A 27974-nucleotide genomic window follows, 5' to 3' on the forward strand; every position below is an offset into this window, starting at 1 on the left:
ATCGTGTCTAAGTTTAGATGTTGGCTCAAATTCAGCTTCTCATGTAGCAAGCAAGGCTGCTCTTCTGGGTCAGCACACAAACACACCGAGGGAAACAACACTGAGCTTTAAAGGCACATCACCAAAGCCGCAGAGAGGCATGAGCTTCTTTTCATTCCAGATACTCCCATAGCATAGCGCAGCCGAGCATGGCACATTTCCACTAGAAGACAAGCCAAGAGAGTAGAAGTACAAACAGGAATATTTCCCCCCTTCGCTCGCTTCAGCTGCCCGTCAACAATGAGAGAGGAGGTGGACGGTCCTGACCTTTCAACATCTTCAGTGCACCAGATTCCACATTTTCTCCAAGACGTCGTCTTCCATGGCAAGTTTGAGGTGAGTGACAGGCACAACAAATCGGAACTATTTAAAGTACATCCGAGGAACATGACGGCAAAGCTCACATACTCTCCCACTCCGTGATGATACTTTGATTCATATATACTCACCATGTAGTACTCATACGCTATTTACTTGACTTTTAAACAGATATGCAGTAATGATACAGTATGTAGTTTGCTTTTATTCTGCTGTACGTAGTACTGACACAGCATTTAGTTTACTTTTATACACAAGTGTGTGGTTTACTTTTATTCAAGTACACAGTACTAAGCTATGTAAGTGAGTTCTATACAGATATGCCATACTGATACAGTATGCAGTTTATTTTCATTCAGATGTGTAGTACTGAGATGCTATAGTTTCATGCAGATGTATACTACTACCATACTGTATTAATTTATGTAGTACTAACACAGTATGTGGTTTGCTTTTATTCCAATGTATTAGTACTGGCACAATATGTAGTTTAGTGCTAAGTATATATAAATAAGTAGTGAAACAAGATGTAGCGTAATTTAGATATGAAGTTGTAGTTTAGTTTTACATATATGTAGTACTGATACACTCGATACATTACTTTCATACATATATGTAGTACTAATACAGTAGGTACCTAGTGATTTTTATTCAGATATGTAGTATTGAGAAGCTATAGTTTCATGCAGATGTATACTACTACTACTACTAGTACTACTATACTTTATTCATTTATGTAGTACTAACAAAGTATGTGGTTTGCTTTTATTCCAATGTATTAGTACTGGTACAGTATGTAGTTTAGGTAAATAAGTAGTGAAACAGGATGTAGCGTAATTTAGATATGAAGTTGTAGTTTAGTTTTACATATATGTAGTACTGATACACTCGATACATTACTTTCATACATATATGTAGTACTGATACAGTAGGTACTTAGTGATTTTTATTCACATATGTAGTATTGAGAGGCTATAGTTTCATGCAGATGTATACTACTACTACTACTAGTACTACTATACTGTATTCATTTATGTAGTACTAACACAGTATGTGGTTTGCTTTTATTCCAATGTATTAGTACTGGCACAGTATGTAGTTTAGTGCTAAATATATTTAATGAGTAGTGAAACAGTAAGTAGCTTAATTTAGATATGAAGTTGTAGTTTAGTTTGACATATATGTAGTACTGATACACTATATACATTACTTTCATACAAATATGTAGTACTGATACAGTAGGTACCTCGTGTTTTTTATTCAGATATGTACCGTACTTTCCGGTGTACGGAAGTACGTAGCACTGATATAGTATATATTTTAGTTTTATTCAGATTTATGTTGTACTGCTATAATGTGTAGTTTCCCCGGTGTAGTACAACTACAGTACTTCCCGTTCCTCTTTGATGGATTGCCCAAACTGAGTTATTCCTGCTGACTGGGATTCCAAAGAAAAACAAAGAGTTCATTGAAGAAATGAAGCGGATAATTCCCAATGCACTTAACCACATTTTATTTATAACTCTTCCCTGGTGGTCCCGGAGCAAAGAGGTCATAAAACAAAGAAAAAAAAATGCGGCCTGTAGTACAACCCTTTCTTATACATGCATTAGTGATAGTGATCTTGGGGAAGCCACTCAGAACCAATAGACTCTAGCGCTCATAAAAAACATCTATACTACTTATGGTAGGTACTGCATGTACTAAATCAACCCTGCAAGCAAGTCAAGGTGCACCAATACCAACCTGGCCACCCCCAGCTCCATAATGAACGCGGCCAAAATGCCGAAAAAGCCAAAAAGCGAAATAAAACTTCACTCATGAAACATTTCTCCACATCCTAAATCCAAATTTCTGTTGTTTTGTGTATGTTGTCAGCTGCTAAAGGCTCAAACTCCAACGGAAAACACCCACGGTCAGTGTGGCCTCTACTTCCAAGATGGTCAGCGGCACGTGGACTATGTCCTCGCCTACGCTGTGAAGAAGTCGTCCGGCGGACGTTCCATTCGACACACGACACATTTGTTCACCGAAAATGTTGTTGCCCGCAGCCTGCGACGTAGCCATCACCCTCAGAAATCTGCCGACAAAAACGCATCGCCTTCGCCGACTCCTGCGCTATCACACGCGGAGCTTCACTGCCCAGGAGAGACCTTCAACGCCCAGGAGGATCAGAAAGCTTTCAGGAGGGAGGAGTTTGAGGGGAAACTCAGCGATATGGGCCTCGAGTTGGAGATCGATGAAGATGTGAGGCTTATTCATTCATTCATTCTCTACCTAGGGTGGCGGGGGGTGCTGGAGCCTATCCCAGCTGTCGTCGGGCGAGAGGCGGGGTACACCCTGGACTGGTGGCCAGCCAATCCCAGGGCACATATAGACAAACAACCATTCACACTCACATTCATACCTATGGACAATTTGGAGTGGCTAATTAACCTAGCATGTTTTTGGAATGTGGGAGGAAACCGGAGTACCCGGAGAAAACCCACGCATGCACGGGGAGAACATGCAAACTCCACACAGAGATGGCCGAGAGTGGAATTGAACTTGGGTCTCCTAGCTGTGAGGCCTACGTGCTAACCACTTCTCCACCATGCAGCCCCAAATCATATTTTTCATTCATTTATTCATTTTCTACCGCTTATCCTCAATAGGGTTGCAGGGGTGCTGGAGCCTATCCCAGCTGTCCTCACGAGGCTGTCTTCGGGTGGCCAGCCAATCACAGGGCACATATAGACAAACAACCATTCACACTCACATTCATACCTATGGACAATTTGGAGTGGCTAATTAACCTAGCATGTTTTTGGAATGCGGGAGGAAACCGGAGTACCCGGAGAAAACCCACGCATGCACGGGGAGAACATTAGACATGGTCTAGAGTGGAATTGAACTCGGGTCTCCTAGCTGTGAGGCCTGCATGCTAACCTAGTGAGTTTTATCTATGGCTAAAAATGTACTTACACTAATACAGGTATTTTTTTTAAAGACATACTTCCCAGACATCGCTGATAAACATATGGGTTTAAAAAATGTCTGCCCACGGAAGTAGTCGGCTTACTAACTGGCTCGTACAAGAGCCACCGACACAACACAACACAACTTGTGGATGGAACGATCGACTGTAAGATCACACAAAGGGTGAAAAGAGAATGACACTCTCCTGGGAAACATGTGGGAAATTTCTGCATCCAAACAGGAAGCGGTGTGTGAAGTTGTAAAAGTTCCCACACTGGATCAACATCAGGGGAGGACTTACCATTAGGCAAACACAGGCAATTGCCTCGGGCTCTGAGATTTCCAGGGGCCCCCAAATGTCTCATAAAACCTAATTATAGATTTTTTTTTAATTTTGTTTGATTTAAATTAGACATGTAGTTTACAAATGTGTTTTACCTTTAATTCACGTACTTAATTAAAAATACGCCAAAATGGACTCTTACTTGTTACTGCGCATGATGTGCAGACTGACTGAGGAGGAATCATTGGCCAGACATTCGATGTGTACATTTTTACCTTTTTGGTCATATCACCTCGTACTTCGGTACGTGACAAAAAAAAACTAAAAATAAATAGATGAAAATAAAAAAAATTCAAAAATAGAAATTAATAAAATAATAAAAAAAAAGTAAAAACTTAAATTATGTTAGGAAAGCAGGAAGTGAACAAATGTATCAGTTACTGATTGTAAAAGTACCAGATGGAGGGGTAGGATTTAATAAGCTTTGCTTCTTCCTACTCCTTTTGGACATGTGGAACTGGGAACTGATTATGGGATGTACTCAATTGGAATCTGATGCATGTTCAAATGAAATAAAACCATTACCATTACCATTACCATTACCATTACCATTACCATTACCATTACCATTACCATTACCATTACCATTACCATTACCATTACCATTACCTCAAGTAGTGTCTGTACTTCCCTTTGGCAAACGCTGTATTCTCACTCAATGTGCTCTAAACACCCGCCCACCATAGTTCTTTGATTGGCTGAAGACGCAATCTTACTAAAACCTGAGATAACCACATAAGCAATGAGGATTGGCTAAGGTTTTGTAAAATCACGTCTTCGTCCAATCAGAGAACTTGGATGGGCGGGTGTTTAGAGCACATAAGGCTAAGGTTTAGTAAAATCACATCTTCATCCAATCAGAGAACTTAGATGGGCGGGTGTTTAGAGCACATAAGCAATGGGGATTGGCTAAGGTTTAGTAAAATCACGTCTTCAGCCAATCATAGAACTTGAGTGGGCGGGTGTTTAGAGCACATAAGCAATGAGGATTGGCTAAGGTTTAGTAAAATCACGTCTTCAGCCAATCATAGTACTTGAGTGGGCGGGTGTTTAGAGCACATAAGCAATGGGGATTGGCTAAGGTTTAGTAAAATCACATCTTCGTCCAATCAGAGAACTTGGATGGGCGGGTGTTTAGAGCACATAAGCAATGGGGATTGGCTAAGGTTTAGTAAAATCACGTCTTCAGCCAATCATAGTACTTGAGTGGGCGGGTGTTTAGAGCATGTCAAAACAGAGTTTGCCAAATGGAAGCACAGACACTACTTTAACCTTGTAACTCAGTTGCTTTTTTTGAGAAGTAACTAGTAACTATAACTAATTACTTTTTTAAAGTAACATACCCAACACTGCTTGTGGTGTTCTGATTGAGAAATACGGTAATTCACCAGCCTGTAAGTGAGTGTTGTGTAGTTATTTAGTGTAGTTTTAGTGTCCATATTAAAATACCACAACACATAAGATATCAGGCCCGGGTTTGTAGGCAGTTCACAGCCCGAGAAAAAAATCTGCATATTTGTGTGACAGGCGGGTGTTTAGAGCCAAAGAGGTTCAGGCGGATGGACTTCCTGAGTGTGAGGGCTTTTGTAAACTGTAAAAGTACGGGAATAACATACAGTATGAACTGCTGACGCTCCTCTAGGGGTCAAAGTGAAGTTCAAGTTCAACCACCTTTAGGAACTGAGAGTCCTACACGGGTTTGTTTGACGTATGCCAGATGGTGCGGCTGCTAAACCTGACTCTAAACCTGAGTGGTGCTGGGCTTTTAGTTCGATGCCTAGCGCTCTTGACTGTCACACGATGGAGCTCGCTTCGATGCAGGGGCAGACCAGACGGGTTACCCTTGCAGATCACTTCACAATTGCATCATATCTTCTGTCCCATGGATGGAACACAGAACAGCGCTGCTTCCGTTTAGTTTCTTCATGTCATTTTATAATTAATCTACAAATAGAGTCGAAGTAATGCCGTTCATGTTTGTGTTTTGTTCATTGTAGACCAAAATTCCAGGGGTGGGCTTTGTGAAAATCCATGCTCCGTGGAATGTTCTCTGTCGAGAAGCGGAGTTCATGAAGCTAAAGATGCCCACCAAAAGGGTAAGAATTATGGACGCCTTCTGCTGAAGGTACAACTCGTGTGTGTTGGCTACACGATTCAAGGAAAATGTTTGATCCAGGTCCCACATCTGTACTAATAGCTACTTGTTTATTATAGTCGTCCATGGTTCCAGACCCAATTGTCTTAGCTAGAGCGTAGAAAAGCTGTTTATGACCTTCTAAATGCAGTTTTTTTACCATTATTAGAGCTCTTCAGACATGAAATAACACCCACAGAGTCACCTTTACACTCTATTATTCTTTGTTTACACTACATTTCGAAGCTCTTATGCACAAGCTACAGGATCTCTGCAAGGATACAAGAGCTAGCCATCACTTTAAGCATAGCAAGCTACCAAGCTAACAAGGATTTGAAACTAAGTGGGGAAAAATGACAAAGTTAGAAGCCAAAAACGTTAAGAAAACTCGCTGAAAACTTAATTCCACTCGTATTTTATAGTTGTTTACTGAAAGATGACAGTGTTATGACAAAAACGTTCTCTGAAGTGAGTACTGTGAGTACACGCTAATCCGCTACTTGTTTCACACTTTTTTCTTAAACGACAAAGCGGCTAGAATTGTGGCTAAAATAACTACAGTTCCCATGATGCTTATATGTTTGCAAGTTTGATGCAATTCTTAAAAGATGCAGTCAAAGATGTTGATACGCTGTCATACTGTAAGTACATAATTCAGTGTTCAGCGAGACACACAAGCACCAGACTTAATTGCTGGAACAACAGTCTTTTCTTGCAGGTTTGAATGATCTCACAACAACAGGCACAATAATCCCTGACACGGTCTAATGTTGTGGCCGTAACTCACGCCAAGCTGAAGCTCAACTCTGAGGTCCCAAAGTCACTTCCTGTCTGTCCCCCCGTCCTTGTCCCCAACATACTTACAGCAAGAATGTGTTTTATTTAGGTCTTAAATGGCTTATTACTGTATGTTTACTATACTGGGTAATATAAAGCAAATATAGGGGTGTTATTTCATGTCTGGGGGCTCTAGTAATGTTAAAACTGTATTTATATTTAAAAGGTTTGATGAACTAATTGATGGATTAGTACAGTTTCTGGTTGGACCAGGTGAAGTTCGATGAAAAAAGCACCTCAAGCGATGCTGAGATCACAGAGTGTAGGTAGTATTGCAAGGTTTATAGCGTTTCTTTGGATGTAAAACTCCCATGTTACAACGTATGTTAACCAAGTCGAGCAAGGTTTGAATGGCCTAGTGTGAGTACGCCCCCGAGAAAAGAGAAAATTGATCAATTTCATCTGTAAACGTACAAGCTCACAAGCGTGTTCTTCTCTCCAGGTGTATGAAGTGAAGAAGTCAAGCGGTGTCATAGAGAAGATCAGCTTACTTGTCAGTAAAGTTGTTGAGCCTCTTCATCCGCATGTTGAGGGACGCCAACCAAAGAACATCAAACACCTGTCACACACCTTCTCCAGGGAGAAGCAGCACCTGTAAGTACACATGTTGCATTTATGTACATTGTTGAGTTGGCTCTTTGACCGTTTTCGAGTAGCCTCGTCCTGTCCTACCAACACATTCACAAATTAAAAAAAAAAATAAAAATACAATTTAGCAAAAAACACAAAAAAATGGAAAACAAGCATAGAACTTAATGAGAGAAAAGTATTATTATAATAAAGCCATAATATTAACTCATTCAAACATGTACGTTTTTATAAACCTGAATGCCCGATTCATACAACACATTGATACATCTTTTACGTTTTCTTTCACGCAAGGCAAAATGAAGTGATGATGCAACTCTCCACTAATGGATTTCACTTTGAGAGCAATTTGAAGCCATAAAAATGGCCACAAGGTGAAAAGAATATCATACATGACAAGTGTAGCGTGCAGCAGCTTACGCATTATAAGGACATTTTAACTTGAAAAATGTGAACATTGAAAATAATTCATAGTCACAAAAGCAAAAAAACGTTTGCGTGAAAGTGAAAGTTATGCTTGAAATGTATCTTTTCACAGACAATTGAAATATTTGTAAAGCAAAAATAAAAAACTTGTTTTCTAAATACCGTTATCACATTATTAGAGCCTTGTAGTATTAAATAACAGCCCTATAGTAACCTTTACACTCCTATTATTCATTGTTTACAATACATTGCACAACACTTGTGCTGCAGGGACTCAAGCTAGCTAACTAAGATAAGATAAGATAAGATATGCTTTTATTTGTCCCTCAGTGGGGAAATTTGCATTGCACAGTAGCAAGAGAACAGAATCGGTTAAGCATTCATACCAATGGACAATTTGGAGTTGACTCCTTCTGACCCATCATTGAGTATCTCCTTCTTTTTCCAGACAGCTGCGAAGAGGAGCAGGAGAACGACAGTAAAGTCTCGTTATATCGATATTGTCGGGAGTCGGAAAAAATATCGATATAACCGGACTGACGATATATCCGATCCTGCGCCGAACTGCATTAAAAGTGGGCAATAATGCACTCGACATTGTTCTATAGTATAAAACAATGTCTTTTGTTCTTTTTGCTTTTGTATCGATATAAGCAGACCAAATTGGCTGGCGGGAGATGAAAAGGGCATCGTAGTAACCGGATTATCATAATAACCGTGTATCGTACTAACGGAACTAATTATATCATAAGAGACTAGAAATTTGTCGGGAAATGAAAATAGTATCGTAATAAGCAGTAATTCGTTATAACCAATATCGATATAACGAGACTTTACTGTATCTGTGTTGTTCTTGAACAATTCAGCATTGCTTTTATGTTGAGTTGGTGATTTGACATTCTTCGAGACCATAGTTGATGATTCGTCACCGATATCACTGATATCACTGATATCACTATTACCCTGTTTGTTGGATGTGAGCCCAGCAGAGCGCAAAGATACGGAGATTGAATTGGTTGCTAGAGAGATGCCTGTTCACTTTCGAGCACTGCCAAGGTGCCCTTAAACAAGGTATCAAACCCGAGTTGCATGGGCCGCGACACGTGTGTGCAGCCCCTTCACTATCACAAATTTCCCCTTGTGCATGGATGTGTGTGTTTCTGTGTGTGGATACACAAGATGTGGGTGTATTTTTTTTATTATGAATTTATGGACAGGATGCACTGACATTATTTTAGCATAGATTTAAAATGACAGCAGATTCAAAGCAATTCAAGGGTTTACATTTTGCACCGTTGGATCGCAAAGGAAACCTAATAGTGCACATAACGGGACACAATTATTTCGACTATAAAGCAGAAAAAACACCCTCCGAAAAAACAACAATAATGTTCTATTTACATAAGTAACCGGTATTTACACCTAGCTACAGCGACATTGTTATTGTAGCAGCTAACACAGGGGTCTCAAACTCAATTTACCTGGGGGCCATTGGAGCTAGGGTCTGGGCAAGGCTGGGCCGCATCAGGTTTTCAAAAAAAAAAAAAAACGCATTTATTAAAAACAGAAAAATATAAAAAAATTTTCAGTGCTTTGGTTCCGATTTTCTACAATAAAAGCTCTGATAAAACATTCCACTGTTCTCAAATATCTTAATTTTTATTTTTCTACACAAAATAAGATGAAAACAAATCAAGAATAAAGAAAATCAATCAATCAGTAATAAATAAATATAATAATAATAATAAAAACTTAAGAAACCACATATAGTTGGTGGGTAGACAAATGATTTTTTTCAGATTAAAATGAACAAAGCATTATTAGAGCCCTGTAGACATGACAAAACACGACTATAGTCACATTTATACTCTTTTTATTTACAACATATTGCGCAACTGCAGGGTCTTGAGACACATGCTAACTCGCAAACTAGAGAGCTAGCGACCTAAACGGTAGCCTTCAAGTTATTTCCTTTCAACTTAAAAAAGCCAAAAACTTACCACTTCCACACGGATAGGGAGGATAACTATTAACAGTTATTTAACCTTTAACATGAACATGAATCAAACGTAATCATTTTTTCTGGGTACATGATACCATAGCAATGTCCCCCCTCGCCGCATAAACGAAGCCCTTCCATCGATGGCAACGCCATCTGCCGCTCCATTTCTGTCTGGTAAGTTCTACACCAATGACTTACAGTCGTTAATCGTTTGTAATACCGTACCATTGTTGGAGGTTTGACGGCTTTATCATCGAAATCGGTGTGTCTCATGACGTGCATTGTTAGCTCAGTCATGCTAACTGTTTTTTCTTTCTTTAGAACGCAAGATGTGTACTCAAGTGTAGTTTAGCTTTAGCTTCAAAATCCAATAAGGAGAAATGGAAGTGAGGGAAAAAAAAATAATTCAGAACGCCAACTAAGCATTAAAAGTGAAACAGGCGGTTCATCAGTTGATCAAAAGTTTGAACGCAGAATTTAAAAGCGAAAATCTAAAAGCACAAATGTGGATTGAATGTGAATTTGTGGCAAGTGTTCACACTGTCGTGATCTCTTGACGGCAAAGACAAAAAAAGCTTTCTCTCTTTGAACGAGGTGGGATTGTTGAGCTGCGTAAGGAAGGCCTCGCTTGGCACGCCATTGCTGCTGAGGTCGGCGGCACGAAAAACATCAAGAAAAGTGATAGACCCGGAAAAAAAATGACGCCAGGGTGCTGTTTTTATCTGAAAAATGATGATTTGACAAATATTTTGTGGAGGGTAAAATATTTATTTTGTTGTTTGTGCTTCTGTGTGTCGCCAGGTTTGACCTTTCAGACAAGGATTCCTTCTTTGACAGTAAAACCAGGAGTTCAATAGTAAGTTAAACAAAGTACTGTATGCCGTTGGGAATGAGTTTGCATATTATTTGAATATGATGTAGTAACAGACACTAGCAAAAAAACATAAACAAGTGAGTAAAAAAAAAAAACCCTAATTATGTTTAGAACTACAAAGTTTTCATAGTGGGCGACATTCCCGATGCAACACAACGTGAGCCGGAGCGCGTTGTTAATGTGTGTTCTATATATAACAGCAGTATAGGCAATCGAGCTGCGTGTCGGATGGACGGCATGTTCTTCGGGTCCTGCTCAAGCTTGGCCAAGTTACCCGTAAACATGCCGCAAGACCTCATGGCGGCGTAGCAAGCAAATAGCACAGCTGTAAGGTGCATTCAGGGACATGACAGGGATCACCCTTAGCCCATGGCCGATTTTCCTTGAGCCGATATTTGTGGCCGATTACTGCTTTTGATGCCTCAATTTACATGAAAAAAATGACCATGATAATAAATATTCCAGGTCTCATGTTTAAACAAATATTTATTGAAATTTAAACACTGAACGAAAAAATGCAAATATCGGCCCGATATATCTGCCGGCCAATGTATCGGTCGATCCTTAGTCAAGACACAATTTTACACAGCTCTGTGAGACCCAGCAGTTGAGAAAAATGGGTAGAACGGTAAACTGGGGTTCAAACGTCGCGCAGGTTTCTTTGAAAAATGTATTAATTTCATTAATAATTACTATTTTGTAGTTGAATACGGCTTATTTGTATTTTTGAGCATAGTCGTGTATGAAATGGTAAAATCAACCAAAATAAAAATGTAAAGCATTCAGAAGACGTGATATGAAGTGTTTACGTTTATGCACCTGCTAGCAGCAGGTTAGCGGTTAGCGGCGCGGACGGTGCCCAACAGCAGCTCCTGTGAGCTCCACGTTCACTGAAGATGTTCTCTTGCTAATGACGCCATTGAAGTCCATGCTTTGATCTGAATCTGAAATCTGATTGGTTAAAGAAACAGCACCATTGCTGTTAGCGTTTATGTGACACTCTGAAGGCCCTACGGAGATTTGATTGACATGGCAACATGGTACTGTAAGAGCTGAAATCTGATTAGACAACAGACTGGACACGAATTGTAAATATTCATACCATTTCCTGGGAAAAACTACGAGAATGTATGTTTTTGAAGTATATATTTGGCTGATTATTCACACTTTTACTCAAGTATTTGAAAGAGGCAAAAGTGGAACAAAAACTCAAGTACTGAGTTTTTGTACTCTTCCACTACCTGCAACTGGAAGTCTCTGGAAATGTTAGCAAAGACTAATAATTGTCTTTTGTTTTAGGTTTACGAAATACTAAAAAGGACTAAATGCAAGGCCAAGTACAGCATGGGTAAGTATTAACTATAACTTATGCAATGTTTAATTATGCCGATCCGGTGTTCAAGTATATATTCTGTGTAATGTAATGGAATAAAATTAGGGATGTCCGAAATTGTCAGACTCTCAATTTCCGATACCGATATGTGTATCATGACATAGTATCTCCTGTGGTTGAATGAACACATGCTATATGTGTTGTATACAGCGATTTTTTAGTATCGGGTTTCATGCTCGGAAAAAAAAACACATACTGATATGAACCGATATTGCATTTTTATGCTGATATTGCACCGATAATTATCTGAAAAAGTCCAAAAGTTGCTTTTCAGCATTCACATAATATCAGTGATGTATCTGGATAAAATGATTGTTTATTTTTCCCTGGTAGGTATCACCAGTCTCCTGGGTAGTGGTGTCTATACAGCTGCTTACCCGCTTCATGACGTGAGTATTAGTAGACATGATAACACAATGATACAAATACACCTTGTTATTACTATACACTGATAACTAGCATTGGGAGTTTTTTTTTTTGTCTTACAATTCAGAATTTCAGAAAATGTGGCCACTTTGTTCTTGTAAAAATCACTGCAGATATTTTTACATTTTTCAGTTTTTTTAGTTTTATATTTAAATGAGGGTGGTTGAGTGGTTAACAGTCACAAAAAAACAGTCACATGGCACAAATAGCCCGCTGACCGCACTTTGGAGACCCCTGCCATATCGCAGTACTTTGACATTTTTCAAGATCATTGATCATCACAATTAATTTTAGATCAATTTAAACCTTTCCATGCTTAAAAATGGGTCATTTTGGTAAAAAAAAACAAAAACAAACATGAGATTTGTTTACAAATACATCCTTTTTTTTGCTAATAATATGTCATACTTTAACCATGAAATAGGATGATTTATTAATTTATACATTTTTGAGTGTGTTTTAGTTCCTGTAGCACTTTCCCGCGGGTGTCGGGAAATTACCTTAAACAAATCTTGAAATAAAAAAAATATCGTCCGTAGGGCGATATCGATGAAGAAAGTGCAGAGCCTAACGACAGAAAAGTAAGAATTCTTTGTCAGCTTTCATGAGTGACAATAGTCAGACATAAAATGGAAATGGTCAACAACAAGCTTGACACTTTCTTTTCTTCAGCTTTTGTATGAGGAGTGGGCAAATTACGGCGTCTTCTACAAATACCAGCCCATCGGACTTGTACGGTAATTATCATTATTTCATTATTATCATTATTGCTGTCTGTCTATTTTGCTGTCAGTGACATACGTTGCCCAAATGCTATTTTTTAAAGATCAAGTTGCCTTTTTATGGTAAAACATAAAAACATGCCGCGTCACCAATCGGCGTGTTTGGTGGCATGTTTCATTTTGTGTTACTCAGGAAGTACTTTGGGGAGAAGATCGGACTGTACTTCGCTTGGCTGGGACTGTACACCCAGATGCTGATTCCTGCTTCCCTGGTGGGCGTCATCGTGTTTCTTTATGGATGTGCAACGGTTGATGACAACATACCAAGGTAATGTTTGAGCGGAGAACATGTGTGCATGCGTGGGTTTTCTCCGGGTACTCCGGTTTCCTCCCACATTCCAAAAACATGCTAGGTTAATTAGCCACTCCAAATTGTCCATAGGTATGAATGTGAGTGTGAATGGTTGTTTGACCCTCGTGAGGATAAGCGGTAGAAAATGAATGAATGAATGAATGAAAAATAGACATTTCAATGAGGTTGGTTTCAATGTGGTTAACACACAGGCCTCACAGCTTGAAAATCCGAGTTCAATTCCACCCTCGGCCATCTCTTTCTCCGGGTACTCCGGTTTCCTCCCACATTCCAAAAACATGCTAGGTTAATTAGCCACTCTAAATTGTCCATAGGTATGAATGTGAGTGTGAATGGTTGTTTGTCTGTATGTGATGGCTGGCCACCAGTCCAAGGTGTACCCCGCCTCTTGCCTGAAGACAGCTGGGATAGGCTCCAGCACCTTCATGAGGATAAGCGGTAGAAAATGAATGAGTTAATTTATCAATTTTTATGCTTGAAAATGCATAGTTTAGACTAATAATAACTCCAACTTGCTTACATATGCAAATTTTTTTACTAATAATAGTCCTTAACTCAATCATTTATGAATACATTTTCATAAAACCACAACAGTGTGAGGGCGCAATGTTCGAACTGCGATGTAGACTCGTGAAAATAGTTTGAAGAAGGACTTTAGAGTAGACATCGAGGCCTTTTTCTTCCTCCTCTATCTGCTTCTCATCACCCACAGGATATTATGACACATGCTGCCGTTTCTTGTTAATGTCGAGCCAAGACACATGTGACTAGTAGTGGTTTTTAATGTCAGACTTGGAGGAGACTCTGGAGGATATCACCGTGTTAAAACCCTTTGCCACATCCGTTGGCCTCTGTCACTTACGGAAACCCCCAAAAGGAGACGTTGTGTTTGCATGGATACACATTTTTTTAGGCATACAAATAATGTCTAATTTTGACTTTATTGCTGGACAGCATGGAGATATGCCACCCGAGGAACAACATCACCATGTGCCCCATGTGTGATAAAGTCTGCAGCTACTGGAGGCTAAGTTCTGCTTGTGGAACTGCAAGAGCCAGTCACTTGTTCGACAACCCAGCTACTGTTTTCTTCTCCATATTCATGGCTCTTTGGGGTAGGTGAACATATGGACACTATGCCGGGAACTTGGTTGTGGTGGTGTTCCATGTACGCTAGTTCATAGTTGGGGTATTAAAAACCTGTTTACATCCTTCTATGTACTGAATTTAATATCATTAGAGCCCTCTAGACATATAATAACACCCCTACAGTCACCTTTCTGGACAAGACGACAAAATTTTTTACAAAACAAACATTCCTGATACCGGTTGTCTTGCTTTTTGTTGTCTGTTTTGTCCTTCATTAAAAGCGGCCATGTTCATGGAGCATTGGAAGAGGAGACAAATGAGACTGAATTATGAATGGGACCTGACCGGGTTTGAAGACGATGAGGTAAGGGATTATTGTGTACTCATTTATGCTAGGTCATATAGCCAGCAGTACAGTACAAAGGGGGATCTGAACCAGGTTCAGCTGTAATTATTTGTTTATTATTTGTTTTATTTCAATGAACACGTTAAGGGCGGGAAATAATTATTTTCTTAGTGGATCAGCAGCGGTTCGTAATGTTTCGTAAAGTTCAATCGATCTCCGAAGAGGAATCTTATTACGTTTTCCGAGTGTTTTATGTCTCTGTGGTTGGTAAGGACATTGCAGTACTTTGTCCAAGACAGATTGGAACATATTCCATTCCAACAGTTTGTACAAATTAAATTGATGTCTGTTTCAATCATCAATTTGGCCTTCTATGAATATGACATTCATTACCATAAGTGGACAGAAACTTCTTTTGAAGTTAAAATACATCCTAATTAAAGTCAAAGGACAATATCATGTGACCATAGTTAAGGTTATCCAGGTTGCCTTCACTGACTTTAGATCTCTCCCCTCCATCCCCTCCTTCTCTCTTGTCGTTTATTTTTCACAGGAAGCGCTCAAGGTTTGGATAAAATCGCTCTAAGTATATGTTTCATCCATTTATCCTGTCTCTCTCCTATTCCGAATTTCTTTTTCAATGTGAAACTGAATAAAATAATCTGAATAAATGTATGTGATATATTCGTTTTTTTCTTCATTTAGCTTTTTTTATACTTGAAAATGTTGAAATTCGCTTACACATGCATTTGTTTTGAATGATAACAGACCGTATTCAATCACAAAACCCAAAACATGAGTTAATATATTTTGAAAAACGATGAAAAAAATTAGCTACTTCGCAGTTTGAATATCGCTCCCTCACTCTATCGCGTTCCAAAAGTGTGTTTGTCAGAATTATATGCGTGTAACCAAATACTACTCCCTCATTGACATTTTGGTCTCGAAATTTTGTCCAAAAAATGTGCCCAAAAGGTTTTGAAGTTTTCAAAAATCTCATACTAATGTATATGCAAGTATTCATTTGATTAGACTTCATTTTTTTACCCTTCTTAGTTACCTGTTCTATCCCCTAACACCTTTCACAAGCATTATTATCATTTATTCATTTTTCCTTTTCCTGTCTATAAACCAACACAGGACCACCCCAGGGCTGAATATGAATTCCAAGTCATGCAGAAGTCTCTGAGCAGACATCACAAGACGCCGTACAAGGTAATAATAACGTGACATTACGGTAATCCAGCTCAGATAAACTGAGGCTTTGATACAAAGTAGAGTGGGGGTTCGACGTTAGCGTTTTTCTTTCCGTTGTTTTTCCTGTTTTGTTGTGTTGTTTGTCACATTTGATATGTACAGTACCTTCTTTAAGATACATAAGTGTTCATTCGGTTTCTGAGAGACATTTTTTACGTAAGGTATCATATATGAAAAGATAGTGGCAAAACAACAACAGTCTGATTACTGATTACTGAACATGATTACTTTGAAAAAGTACACAAACTTACCAGGCGCTGCACAAAACTGAAAATATTAATTTCTTACCATACTCTGTTACAGTAACATATCAATCAATCATGAAAATTACAACAAAATACTAATTTTTCCGAGTACTTTATAGTGTAGACCAGGGGTCTCAAATGCATTTATTAAAAACAGAAAAATGAATAAACTTTGCTTTGGTTCCGATTTTCTACAATAAAAGCTCTGATAAAACATTCTACAGTTCTCAAATATCTTAATTTTTATTTTTCTACACAAAATAAGATGAAAAATAAATAAACAAATCAAGAATAAATAAAATCAATCAATCAGTAATAAATAAATATAATAATAATAATAAAACGGCAAATAATAAAAACTTAAGAAAGCACATATAGTTGGTGGGTAGACAAATTATTTTTTTTCTGATTATAATTAACAAAGCATTATTAGAGCCCTGTAGACATGACAAAACACGACTATAGTCACATTTATACTCTTTTTATTTACAACATATTGCGCAACTGCAGGGTCTTGAGACACATGCTAACTCACAAACTAGAGAGCTAGCGACCTCAACGGTAGCCTTCAAGTTATTTCCTTTAAACTTAAATAGCCAAAAACTTACCACTTCCACACGGATAGGGAGGATAACTATTAACAGTTATTTAACATTAATCAAACGTAATAATTTTTTCTGGGATACAGCATCCATATCAAGCCGCGTGCTTGAGACCCCTGGTGTAGACAAATAAAATCTGTCGGTAAATGAAAATTACTGCATGAAATACACTTTTTAGCACCGACCCGAGTGCTAGATTTTAAATTATAATTCTATGCATGTTTCATATTCTTTATCTACTTTTTAGATGGAAAAACTGACATGTCAAGATCGCCTCCCTGCCTACATGACTAATATTGTCACAATGTTGTTAATGGTAATGTTCCTATATAGTTACTACATTCCCAAATGCTGATACGCAGTGTACTCGATAGTATGCTACGTTGGTAACTCTGCCACTCTCTATTGTTAGATGGGTGTAACATTTGCCATTGTGTTTGGTGTCATTCTCTACCGGATCTCCACAAAAGCTGCTCTACATATGAGCTCCAATCCAATGACACGAAACCACGTACAGCTTACTGTCAAAACCACGGCAGCCATTATCAACCTTGTGGTCATCCTCATACTGGACGAAGTGTATGGTGCGGTGGCGCGATGGCTCACGGTTTTAGGTAAGTGCGGTAAGGTATCGGAACCGTTTTAAAACGTGTGCTTAGTTCGTAACTCATTAGACATAACTCATTGAAATGTAGTAATGGAGCTAATTAGTTCAAATTAATTGGTTCCAATTGGGAACCATGGCATCAGATTATCAGACCTAAGACCACCAAACAGTGGAAGGCCTTGTCGGCCGCCATCATTCACCATTTACAGCAGGGGTCTCAAACTCAATTTACCTGGGGGCCACTGGAGCTAGTAGGGTCTGGGCAAGGCTGGGCCGCATCAGGTTTTCAAAAAAAAAAAACGCATTTATTAAAAACAGAAAAATATACAAACTTTTTCAGTGCTTTGGTTCCGATTTTCTACAATAAAAGCTCAAATATCTTAATTTTTGTTTTTCTGCACAAAATAAATAAACAAATCAAGAATAAAGAAAATCAATCAATCAGTAATAAATAAATATAATAATAATAATAAAAACTTAAGAAACCACATATAGTTGGTGGGTAGACAAATGATTTTTTTCAGATTAAAATTAAAGCATTATTAGAGCCCTGTAGACATGACAAAACACGACTATAGTCACATTTATACTCTGTTTATTTACAACATATTGCGCAACTGCACGGTCTTGAGACACATGCTAACTCGCAAACTCGAGAGCTAGCGACCTAAACGGTAGCCTTCAAGTTATTTCCTTTAAACTTAAATAGCCAAAAACTTACCACTTCCACACGGATAGGGAGGATAACTATTAACAGTTATTTAACCTTTAACATGAACATTAATCAAACGTAATAATTTTTTCTGGGTACATGATACCATACAGCGGGGGCCTCAAACTAGTGTCCTGCGGGCCACATTTGGACCGCGGGCCATGTGTTTGAGACCCCTGATGTAGTTGAACAGGGGCCGGATAACATGTGGTATCAGACCCCCCAACCTCCTACCTTTACAAGGTACTAAGGATCGACCAATACATAAGCCGGTCGATTTATCGGGCCGATATTTGTGTTTTCTCCTTGAATCGGTATCGGCCGATACGCGCACGGATTCACCGATTTTTTTATTTATATTTTGTAATATTTATCATGGTCATTTTTTCATGTAAATTGAGGGATCAAAAGCAGTATCGGCCACAAATATCAGCAGTATATATAAGCAGTATTGGAAAAAAATCAGCATCGGCCCCCAAAAAAACAATATTGGTCGATCCCTACAAAGCACCCCCCACAGAACACCATGATGGACATGGTCTACGAACCCCTGCAACACCAGTCACCTCCGGTCATTTGTACTAGTTTAGTTTTTAGATTTTACCAGTTTTCTGCGTGACGGGGGCCCGACTTCTCACGGGTGTTTATTCCTGCTGTTCATCCTTTTTGCTCCCAATAAATGACTCAGGAATAAAGAAACCTGGAAGTCAGCAGCAATGAACGCAAAGTGGAAGAAATGTATGAAAATTGTACTGTGCTTTCTTTTTAGAGGTTCCAAAAACAGACAAGAATTTTGAGGAGAGACTCATCTTCAAGACATTCATTCTGAAGTTTGTTAATGCTTTCACTCCAATCATCTACATCGCTTTCTTCAGGGGAAGGTTCGTGAATGCAAGATTGCTTATTAGCTTATTTGTTTCATCTTGCCTCAAAAGTATAAATGTGCTTCTCGTATTTTTCCCACCCAGAACATGCATGTCATCATTGAGTACTGTAAAAGGTCCCATACATTAAAGGCGTAGAACACATTATGGTGAAAATATATTCATCAAGCCCGAGTCACACACACACATACACACACAACCGCACGAGCGTGCTAAACTAAATTAATCCTATCTCCCAATCATGCTCTGTAAGAGGAGATTCAGACAACTTTTACTGCCGTTTATCACCATTTCAGCCAGTTTCTTGGCTGCACGGAGGTTGAGTGGTTAGCGCACAGAAGTCACAGCGAGGAGACCCGAGTTCAATCCCACCCTCGGCCATCTCTGTGTGGAGTTTGCAAGTTCTCCCCGTGCATGCGTGGGTTTTCTCCGGGTACTCCGGTTTCCTCCCACATTCCAAAAACATGCTAGGTTAATTAGCGACTCCAAATTGTCCATAAGTATGAATGTGAGTGTGAATGGTTGTTTGTCTATATGTGCCCTGTGATTGGCTGGCCACCAGTCCAGGGTGTACCCCGCCTCTCGCTGTCAAAGACAGCTGGGATAGGCTCAATGAATGAAGAGCTGTATAAAAACTAATCCATGAATCATTTTGTACTTTTTGCCAACAGACTTGTAGGCCGACCAGGCAGCTACTTATACGTGTTTGAATCCTACCGAATGGAAGAGGTAAGGCCGCCTAAACATAAGAATCCTAACTGATTGTGATAAACAGGATGGGCCAAAAGTAGGTTCTTGGTTTACGGTGTTCATAGTGGTAGTACTGTATCCTGTGAAGTGGTTGGAACATATTAAAACAGACTGTATTGGAAATCCAAGGGAATACAGCTGGAATGGGTGCAGAATGTGGAAGCTCTAGAAAGCTTTCTGAGCAGGTTATTGTGTGTAGCTGCTCTACAGTGGCCACAACTCCATACAAAAGGTCCTCCTTAACCATAATACAGTACATAGAAATGCATAGTCAGTAAAGTGCGATGTTGTGTCGATGGATGAAACGGGACATGACGTCCCAAAGACGTTCCGTTGGATGAAACTCCTGACACATTGCATTAGCATACAATACTTAATCTTGTACCACTTCCTGTTGTTTCAAAGCCTTGTCCTGTTTTTTTCCAGTGTACTCATGGAGGCTGTCTGATGGAATTGTGTATTCAGCTGAGTATCACCATGTTGGGAAAGCAGCTCATTCAGAACAACCTTTTTGAGATCGGAGTACCGTAAGTAATGGCTACATAACAAAATACATTCTACTGGATAACCAAAGACACAAGTTCCAATGGAAGAACGTTGATAAAAAGAACGGTACGGGAACCTGAGGTCCAAAGCTTGTTAAGTCTTGGAGTGTACTCAAAATCTTTTGCTCTTAAAAATTACATGAACTTTAGAAATATTTCCTTTAAACTTAAATAGCCAAAAACTTACCACTTCCACACGGATAGGGAGGATAACTATTAACAGTTATTTAACCTTTAACATGAACATGAATCAAATGTAATAATTTTTTCTGGGTACATGATACCATACAGCATCCATATCAAACATTAAACTTTCATATCAAGGCGGGGGCCTCAAACTAGTGTCCTGGGCCGCGTGTTTGAGACCCCTGAACTAATGAGTGTTGGTTAGGGTCAGGTAGGTTGGGTTTTCGTACCTCATTGTAAAGCCTTAGCCACTGTTCTGTTACATTTCCGAAGGAACAGCTCTTTTTGCGTTCTTTTCAGCAAGCTCAAGAAGTTCATTCGCTACATCCAGTCCAAACAAGGGACTTTTCAAGAGGAAGAAAGACAGAAGAAGCTGCAGAGATATGAAACCGACCATTTCCTGGAGCCATTTTCGGGGTTAACGCCTGAATATATGGAAATGAGTGAGTAGCGACGGAGGTATTAGCACCTTATGCCACTTTTAAGCAAGAACGTGATTACATAACGCAGAGGTTACATGAATGCATTCATCACTCAGAACAAAATGGAGTACTTTTTTACATGTGGACATGTAGATTTGGATAGTTTGTTTTCCTTAATTCAGTATCTGAACAACTTTTTTTTTTTAGCTTTTCTCTGCTACTTAGCAGCAATCCAACAATAGTCAGGAGGTTTGCCACCAGCTGCTTATAATTATCTTCCCTGTCGTTTCCAAGAAATGTTGATGCAAAAGTATAAACAAGCATAAACTCTTTTGACCCAATATTATATCTTGGAAACTATTCCCAATCTGCACTTTGGACTATTTCTTTATTAAGGACCTAAACCAAGAAAAAACTTTTGTTCTGGAAGCATTTTGCTTGTGACCAGTGTTTTTTTTTTATAACTTTACTTTTTATTTGTACTTCACCAAATTTCTACACAATTATGTATATTTTTTATAATTATTATTATAATTTATAATTTTTTTATAATTTAATATTTTGACTTTATTCTCCCAACATTGTAACTTTTTCTGCTACCCAATTTTCCACATCCAAAAACTTGGTTTATTTTTCGTTTTGGATGGATATACCATCGTAGTTTTACCATTGTAAATATCTCCTTCTGTGTTTGTTTTTCCCAGTTATCCAGTTCGGTTTCGTCACATTATTCGTGGCATCCTTCCCCCTTGCTCCATTATTCGCTCTGCTCAACAACATCATTGAAATCCGACTTGATGCCAAGAAGTTTGTGACAGAGTTGCGGAGGCCAGTAACAGCCAGAGCCAAAGACATCGGTTGGTAGTCAGTAACATACAGTATCATATCCATACGATTGCTTCTCGTACAGTAGATGTACAGTATATGCAGTACAGCTATTTATTGAGCCATTTACTTTTCTATTTGTAGGTATATGGTACAACATCCTAAGAGGGGTTGCCAAAGTGGCTGTCATTATCAATGTAAGTAATAAGACAATATTAATACCAAATAACAAATTCTTGTGTCACGTACCTTCATTACAATACAGTGGAACCCCGTTTAAATCCCATATTGTGCCCTATTTCTTCTATTTCATGAAACATGACATTGATGGAGAAGTTCCTTTACATCACCCAATACTTTCCATCTAACACTCTATATTCATCCCCAAAATAGATTGAATAGACTGTTCCTTGTACATAGAACATCATCAGCCACACTCCCAGCCCATTTAACTGCTGGAATCATCTGACATTTTATCGTAACTTTACGCTTGTATGTAGCATTCCTCACTGTCATATTGAGATATGCAATATTCATTATTCATAGGGGTGTAACGGTACGCCATCGTCGTGGTTTGGTGCGTTTTACCTCGGCTGGTTTTTGGGGTACGGTAAAGGAAGAAAATGCAACACAAAATTCACCAACACAAAATGACAAGAAGGAAAATGGGAAGTTCTGTGTGGAGTTTGCATGTTCTCCCCGTGCATGCGTGGGTTTTCTCCGGGTACTCCGGTTTCCTCCCACATTCCAAAAAACATGCTAGGTTAATTAGCCACTCCAAATGTGAGTGTGAATGGTTGTTTGTCTATATGTGCCCTGTGATTGGCTGGCCACCAGTCCAGGGTCTTCACCCAAAGACAGCTGGGATAGGCTCCAGCACCCCCTTGTGAGGAAAAAAACGATAGAAAATGAATGAATGAATGAAAATGGGAAGAGCTAGAAGCAGGAAGAGGAGGAGATAGCAAAAAAAAAGGAAAATTAGCCAAATTACGTAAAACAGAGAAGAAACCTAAGACTCATGTGGATGATCTGGACTACTCAACCCTAGACTAAAAACAGAAAGGAGACTAAAATCAGGTCGTTTGATGAAACTGAACTTCCAAGAATGACAGACACTGAGTTCTGGTCTTAGGCTGGTCTTAATTTTGCCAGAAAACATCTAGATGATCCCTAAGACCTTCCGGAAAATACTCTGTAGTCTAACTAGACTAAACGTCAAAGTTTTTGGAACGCCAGTGTCACATTATTCATTCATTCATTTTCTACCGCTTATCCAAACGAGGGTCGTGGGGGGTGCTGGAGCCTATCCCAGTTGTCTTGGGGACCCTGGACTGGTGACCAGCCAATCCCAGGGCACATATAGACAAACAACCATTCACACTCACATTCATACCTATGGACAATTTGGAGTGGCTAATTAACCTAGCATGTTTTTGGAATGTGGGAGGAAACCGGAGTACCTGGAGAAAACCCACGCATGCACGCCACACAAAGATGGCCGAGGGTGGGATTGAACCCGGGTCCCACTATATCTGGCGTAAGAGCAACACCGCATTTCAGGTACAGAACACCATACCAGCAGTAAAATATGGTGGTGGTAGTGTGATGGTCTGGAGCTGTTTAACTGATAAACGGAACCATGAATTCTGCTGTCTCCCAAAAAATCCTGAAGGAGAATGTCCGGCCATCTTTTGGTAACCTCAAGCCGAAACCAACTTGGACCGTGACCCAAAACACACCAGCTGAAGAAAAACCAAATGAAGACTTTGGAGTGGTTTAGTCAAAGTGACCTGACCTGAATCCTACTGAGATGTTCCGGCATGACCTTAAATAAGCGCTTCATGTCGGAAAAGCCTCCGATGTGGCCGAATGGCAACAATTCTGCAAATATATTGGGCCAACATTCATTGCAAGGGTGTGAATGGTCCCGTTCCCAATCTGGACTGAACATTATCTTATCCACTTTACGAATTTTCCCTGTACCGTTACATCCCTAATTATTTATCAGTCACAGCCCGAGTCCCATTTTTGTCCCTAATCTTTGACTCCCGCCTCTAACACCACCTACCCACCTACCATTCCTAGGCATTTGTCATCTCCTTCACCTCAGACTTCATTCCTCGGATGGTCTACCAGTACATGTACAGCCCTGACGGCACCATGCATGGATTTGTCAACCACACTCTCTCCTATTTTAATGTCAGCCACTTCCAGGATGGGAAAGAGCCCATGGATCCCGTGCAACTTGGCTTTGCCGTTGAGATATGCAGGTGGGCATTGGACCTCTGTTACACATGAACCATGCGCGACCCAGCAAAGAAAATAACTTTTGTTGTGGAGATTTTCGATGTGTTTGGGGTCACGTGACTTCACCAAATTTTCATCTTTCCACTCATCTTAAGGTTACAATCAAGCGATGGGTGGCTTTCTCTCATAAAGTTACACTGGTGGCCGATGCCAGTGATTTTCAACCACTGTGCCGCGGCACACTAGTGTACCTTGAGAAACCGTGAGGAATTATCCAATATCACTTTTTATAATTAACATTAATTAATCATCATTTGCAAATATGATGTCAATAGCCATTATGTCAAAAAACGGGAATACGGAGTTATTCCAACAATTGAAAGAATAACTCGGGGAAGCCGGTATCACGTGATGTTGATGTTTATGTTTTACTGGGCATGCCCTATTGACTATTCTGGTTGATTTTCACGGCGCATGTAGACAAGAGATTGGAATATTCCTTTCTATGGATACCATTGTTTTCGGAAAGGTCATTCGGAAAGAGAAAAACTGGTCATGTAAAAACGTGGCTACTGTTGGACTATTCTGTTTTGATTATATTATTATTCTGATTCTGATTATATTATAGCGCATGTAGACAGGAGATTGGAATATTCCTTTCCATGTATACCATTGTTTTCGGAAAGGTCATTCGGAAAGAGAAAAACTGGTCATGTAAAAACGTGGCTACTGTTGGACTATTCTGTTTTGATTATATTATTATTCTGATTCTGATTATATTATAGCGCATGTAGACAGGAGATTGGAATATTCCTTTCCATGTATACCATTGTTTTCGGAAAGGTCATTCGGAAAGAGAAAAACATGGCTAATGACAGTCATCTATGCACATTCAATCAATAAGTCGATACCCCCATCCAGGCCAACGGGTGCCAGGAGATAGACCAGGAAGTTTTAGTACACAAGGTCCTAGAATGGGTGCGAATATAAAATCCTATAACTGTGACGTCGATACGTAATATGTCTGTTTTTATAGGTACAAAGACTACAGAGAACCCCCTTGGTCGACAACTCCATACGAGATCTCCAAGGAATTTTGGGCAGTACTCGCTATTCGGCTTGCCTTTGTAATCGTTTTTCAGGTAATGCGTGCATGTGTGTACTAAATGTGTATGCATACAGTGTGTACATACACAGTATACTTCATCGCCCTTTTTGATACAGAACATTTTTTCTACTTACGTATTTTGTTAATTATGAAGTATTTTCAAGAATAAAAAAATGCTGAATTTACTATAAGAGATGCATTCAAAGACAATGAGATGTAGTATTCTACACTGATCACCAGGGGTCAGTAATGCACAAGCACCAGACTTTATAGCCCGAACAGTTTCAAATGGTGATAGATCATGATTAATTAATTGGAAAAATTTGATTAGTTGGATTAAACATCATTTGTAGTATTCCTACGATATACCGTATTTTCTGGACTATAAGTCGCTCTGAAGTATAAGTCGCACAAGGCCAAAAATGCATCATTAGGTAGAAAAAAGCATACATAAGTCGCACTGGAGTATAAGTCGCATTTTTTGCGGGTTTATTTACCGTATTTTCTGGACTATAAGTCGCTCTGGAGTATAAGTCACACAAGGGCAAAAATGCATAATTAGGTATAAAAAAACATACATAAGTCGCTCTGGAGTATAAGTCGCACAAGGCCAAAAATGCATCATTAGGTAGAAAAAAGCATACATAAGTCGCACTGGAGTATAAGTCGCATTTTTTGCAGGTTTATTTACTGTATTTTCTGGACTATAAGTTGCTCCGGAGTATAAGTCGCACAAGGGCAAAAATGCATAATTAGGTATAAAAAAACATACATAAGTCGCTCTGGAGTATAAGTCGCACAAGGCCAAAAATGCATCATTAGGTAGAAAAAAGCATACATAAGTCGCACTGGAGTATAAGTCGCATTTTTTGCGGGTTTATTTACTGTATTTTCTGGACTATAAGTCGCTCTGGAGTATAAGTCGCACAAGGACAAAAATGCATAATTAGGTATAAAAAAATCATACAGAAGTCGCACTGGAGGAAAGTCGCATTTTTTGCGGGTTTATTTACCGTATTTTCTGGACTATAAGTCGCTCCGGAGTATAAGTCGCACAAGGACAAAAATGCATAATTAGGTATAAAAAAAACATACATAAGTCGCACTGGAGTATAAGTCGCATTTTTTGCGGGTTTATTTACCGTATTTTCTGGACTATAAGTCGCTCCGGAGTATAAGTCGCACAAGGACAAAAATGCATAATTAGGTATAAAAAAACATACATAAGTCGCACTACTACTTTCCAAACTACTCGACCAAAACAGACATTACGTCATCTTGGAAGGCAAGTTCTAAGATTAATAAAAGAATAGAGAACAGGCTGAATAGGTGTAAGATATGCTAACACAATGCTTATTCAGATACACAAAAAATAAACATGAACAGAAAAGGTGTCCAGTGTTTATGGAACATAAACACTTTTTTATTTATAAGTCGCTGTGGAGTATAAGTCGCAGGAACAGCCAACCTATGAAAAAAGGTGCCACTTATAGTCCGGAAAATACGGTATAAAATGTTAACGTTTGATTTTTTTAATCAATAACAAAAATGTCACCGTCGATGAAAACTCAGCGTGTGTATTTCCTACCAGAATGTCGTCATGCTGATGAATGACCTCGTGGACTGGCTGATCCCGGACATCCCCAAAGACATCAGCCTGCAGATCCACAAGGAGAAGATTTTATTGGTAGATCTCTTTATGAGGGAAGAGCAGGTGAAGAGCATCCACGTGGAGAGCAGGGCCTCCGCCGCGAACAAGCGCAGCACGATTAACAACACGACGGCCCGGCCGCGCTCCGATTCGCAGGCCCACGGATATCAGGATGAGCCATGAAACGAAGGGCTTGAATAGAAGCCAACCTTCACTTTTCCAAACATTCCAACGACTGATAAGGCAGCTGGCCGATGTGTGTGATCGTCATGGTAACTGGCAAGCGTCCTATTTAACTGCAATGTTGACGATGTAATGTCTGCATTTGCTGCATGCATGCATATGTATTACTCGCCATGTATGCAAACATCTGTCAATGGAATTTGAGCGACGTTATCAACAAATATGGCTGAAGAACAGTGACGTGCGGTGATGTTCATGGCTGGTGAGGCGCGGACTCCTTTGGTGATTTTTTTTTTTTTTTACATTAATACAGGTTGCTCATTAAGAGGATAACAACAAAAAAAAAGTCTGATCACCTTCTAGTGAGCCTGGACATATAAGGAGGTTTGCCACCAGCTGCTTATAATTATCTGCTTTGTCGTTTCCAAGAAACGTTGATGAAAAAGTCCATTTCTGTTACCGTTCATGAAATTTCTCTACATGCATGCATTTGTTCCACTTTCCAAGAGAGATAAAAACTAAATATTTTATGTAAAAACTCTGGACATATTAATATGAATGTATTGGAATGTGCAGACAGGCTTTCAGATAGAACTGCTTGCTTGTAGATGTACTGTACTTTCTGATAAACTACAGTTTTTGCATTATTTTGACACAATAATGTATCTTGGAAACTATAAAACGCCAATTTGCATGTCTGACTTTCTTAATTAGTGACCTAAACCATGAAGAATGTTCCGGAAAATTTGCAAATGACATCATTTTGACTTAAGAGAATGTTAAAAATGATTGAAATCATCAAATAAATACATTTATAGTATAGTTCAATGGTTGGTGTCTAAAATTGGGGTTCTCAAACTTTTTGACGTTGAGGCCAAATTT

General features: G+C 39.2%; 1 protein-coding gene across 4 annotated transcripts; it reads left to right on the forward strand.

Moving 5' to 3' along the window:
* The first annotated feature begins 8 nt into the window (after positions 1-8).
* On the forward strand, positions 9-27914 carry ano1b (anoctamin 1, calcium activated chloride channel b). 4 transcript variants are annotated; one of them, XR_013627538.1, is made up of 25 exons: positions 9-375; positions 2236-2604; positions 5656-5754; positions 7072-7223; positions 10447-10501; positions 11819-11867; positions 12246-12301; positions 12878-12919; positions 13011-13075; positions 13254-13388; positions 14388-14548; positions 14804-14886; positions 15422-15433; positions 16009-16083; positions 17220-17288; positions 17385-17586; positions 19061-19172; positions 19847-19904; positions 20352-20452; positions 20957-21099; positions 21783-21935; positions 22048-22100; positions 24108-24173; positions 25187-25292; positions 26850-26890. XR_013627538.1 is itself a non-coding variant. In XM_078791434.1 (25 exons), exons 1-25 carry the CDS (start codon positions 280-282, stop codon positions 27090-27092), a joined length of 2874 nt encoding a protein of 957 aa, XP_078647560.1. In that variant the 5' UTR covers positions 10-279; the 3' UTR covers positions 27093-27914. The 4 variants fall into 4 exon arrangements, 3 of the variants coding, with proteins under 3 accessions (XP_078647560.1, XP_078647578.1, XP_078647612.1); XM_078791434.1 differs by having other exon boundaries at positions 10-375; positions 23989-24173; positions 26850-27914; XM_078791452.1 differs by lacking the exon at positions 15422-15433 and having other exon boundaries at positions 10-375; positions 23989-24173; positions 26850-27914.
* Positions 27915-27974: the final 60 nt, after the last annotated feature.

Source organism: Doryrhamphus excisus, linkage group LG1 (genome assembly GCF_037039965.1).
Source record: "Doryrhamphus excisus strain RoL-2023G ecotype Guam linkage group LG1, RoL_Dexc_Guam_v1.1, whole genome shotgun sequence".
In the NCBI taxonomy this organism is placed as follows: Eukaryota; Metazoa; Chordata; class Actinopteri; order Syngnathiformes; family Syngnathidae; genus Doryrhamphus; species Doryrhamphus excisus.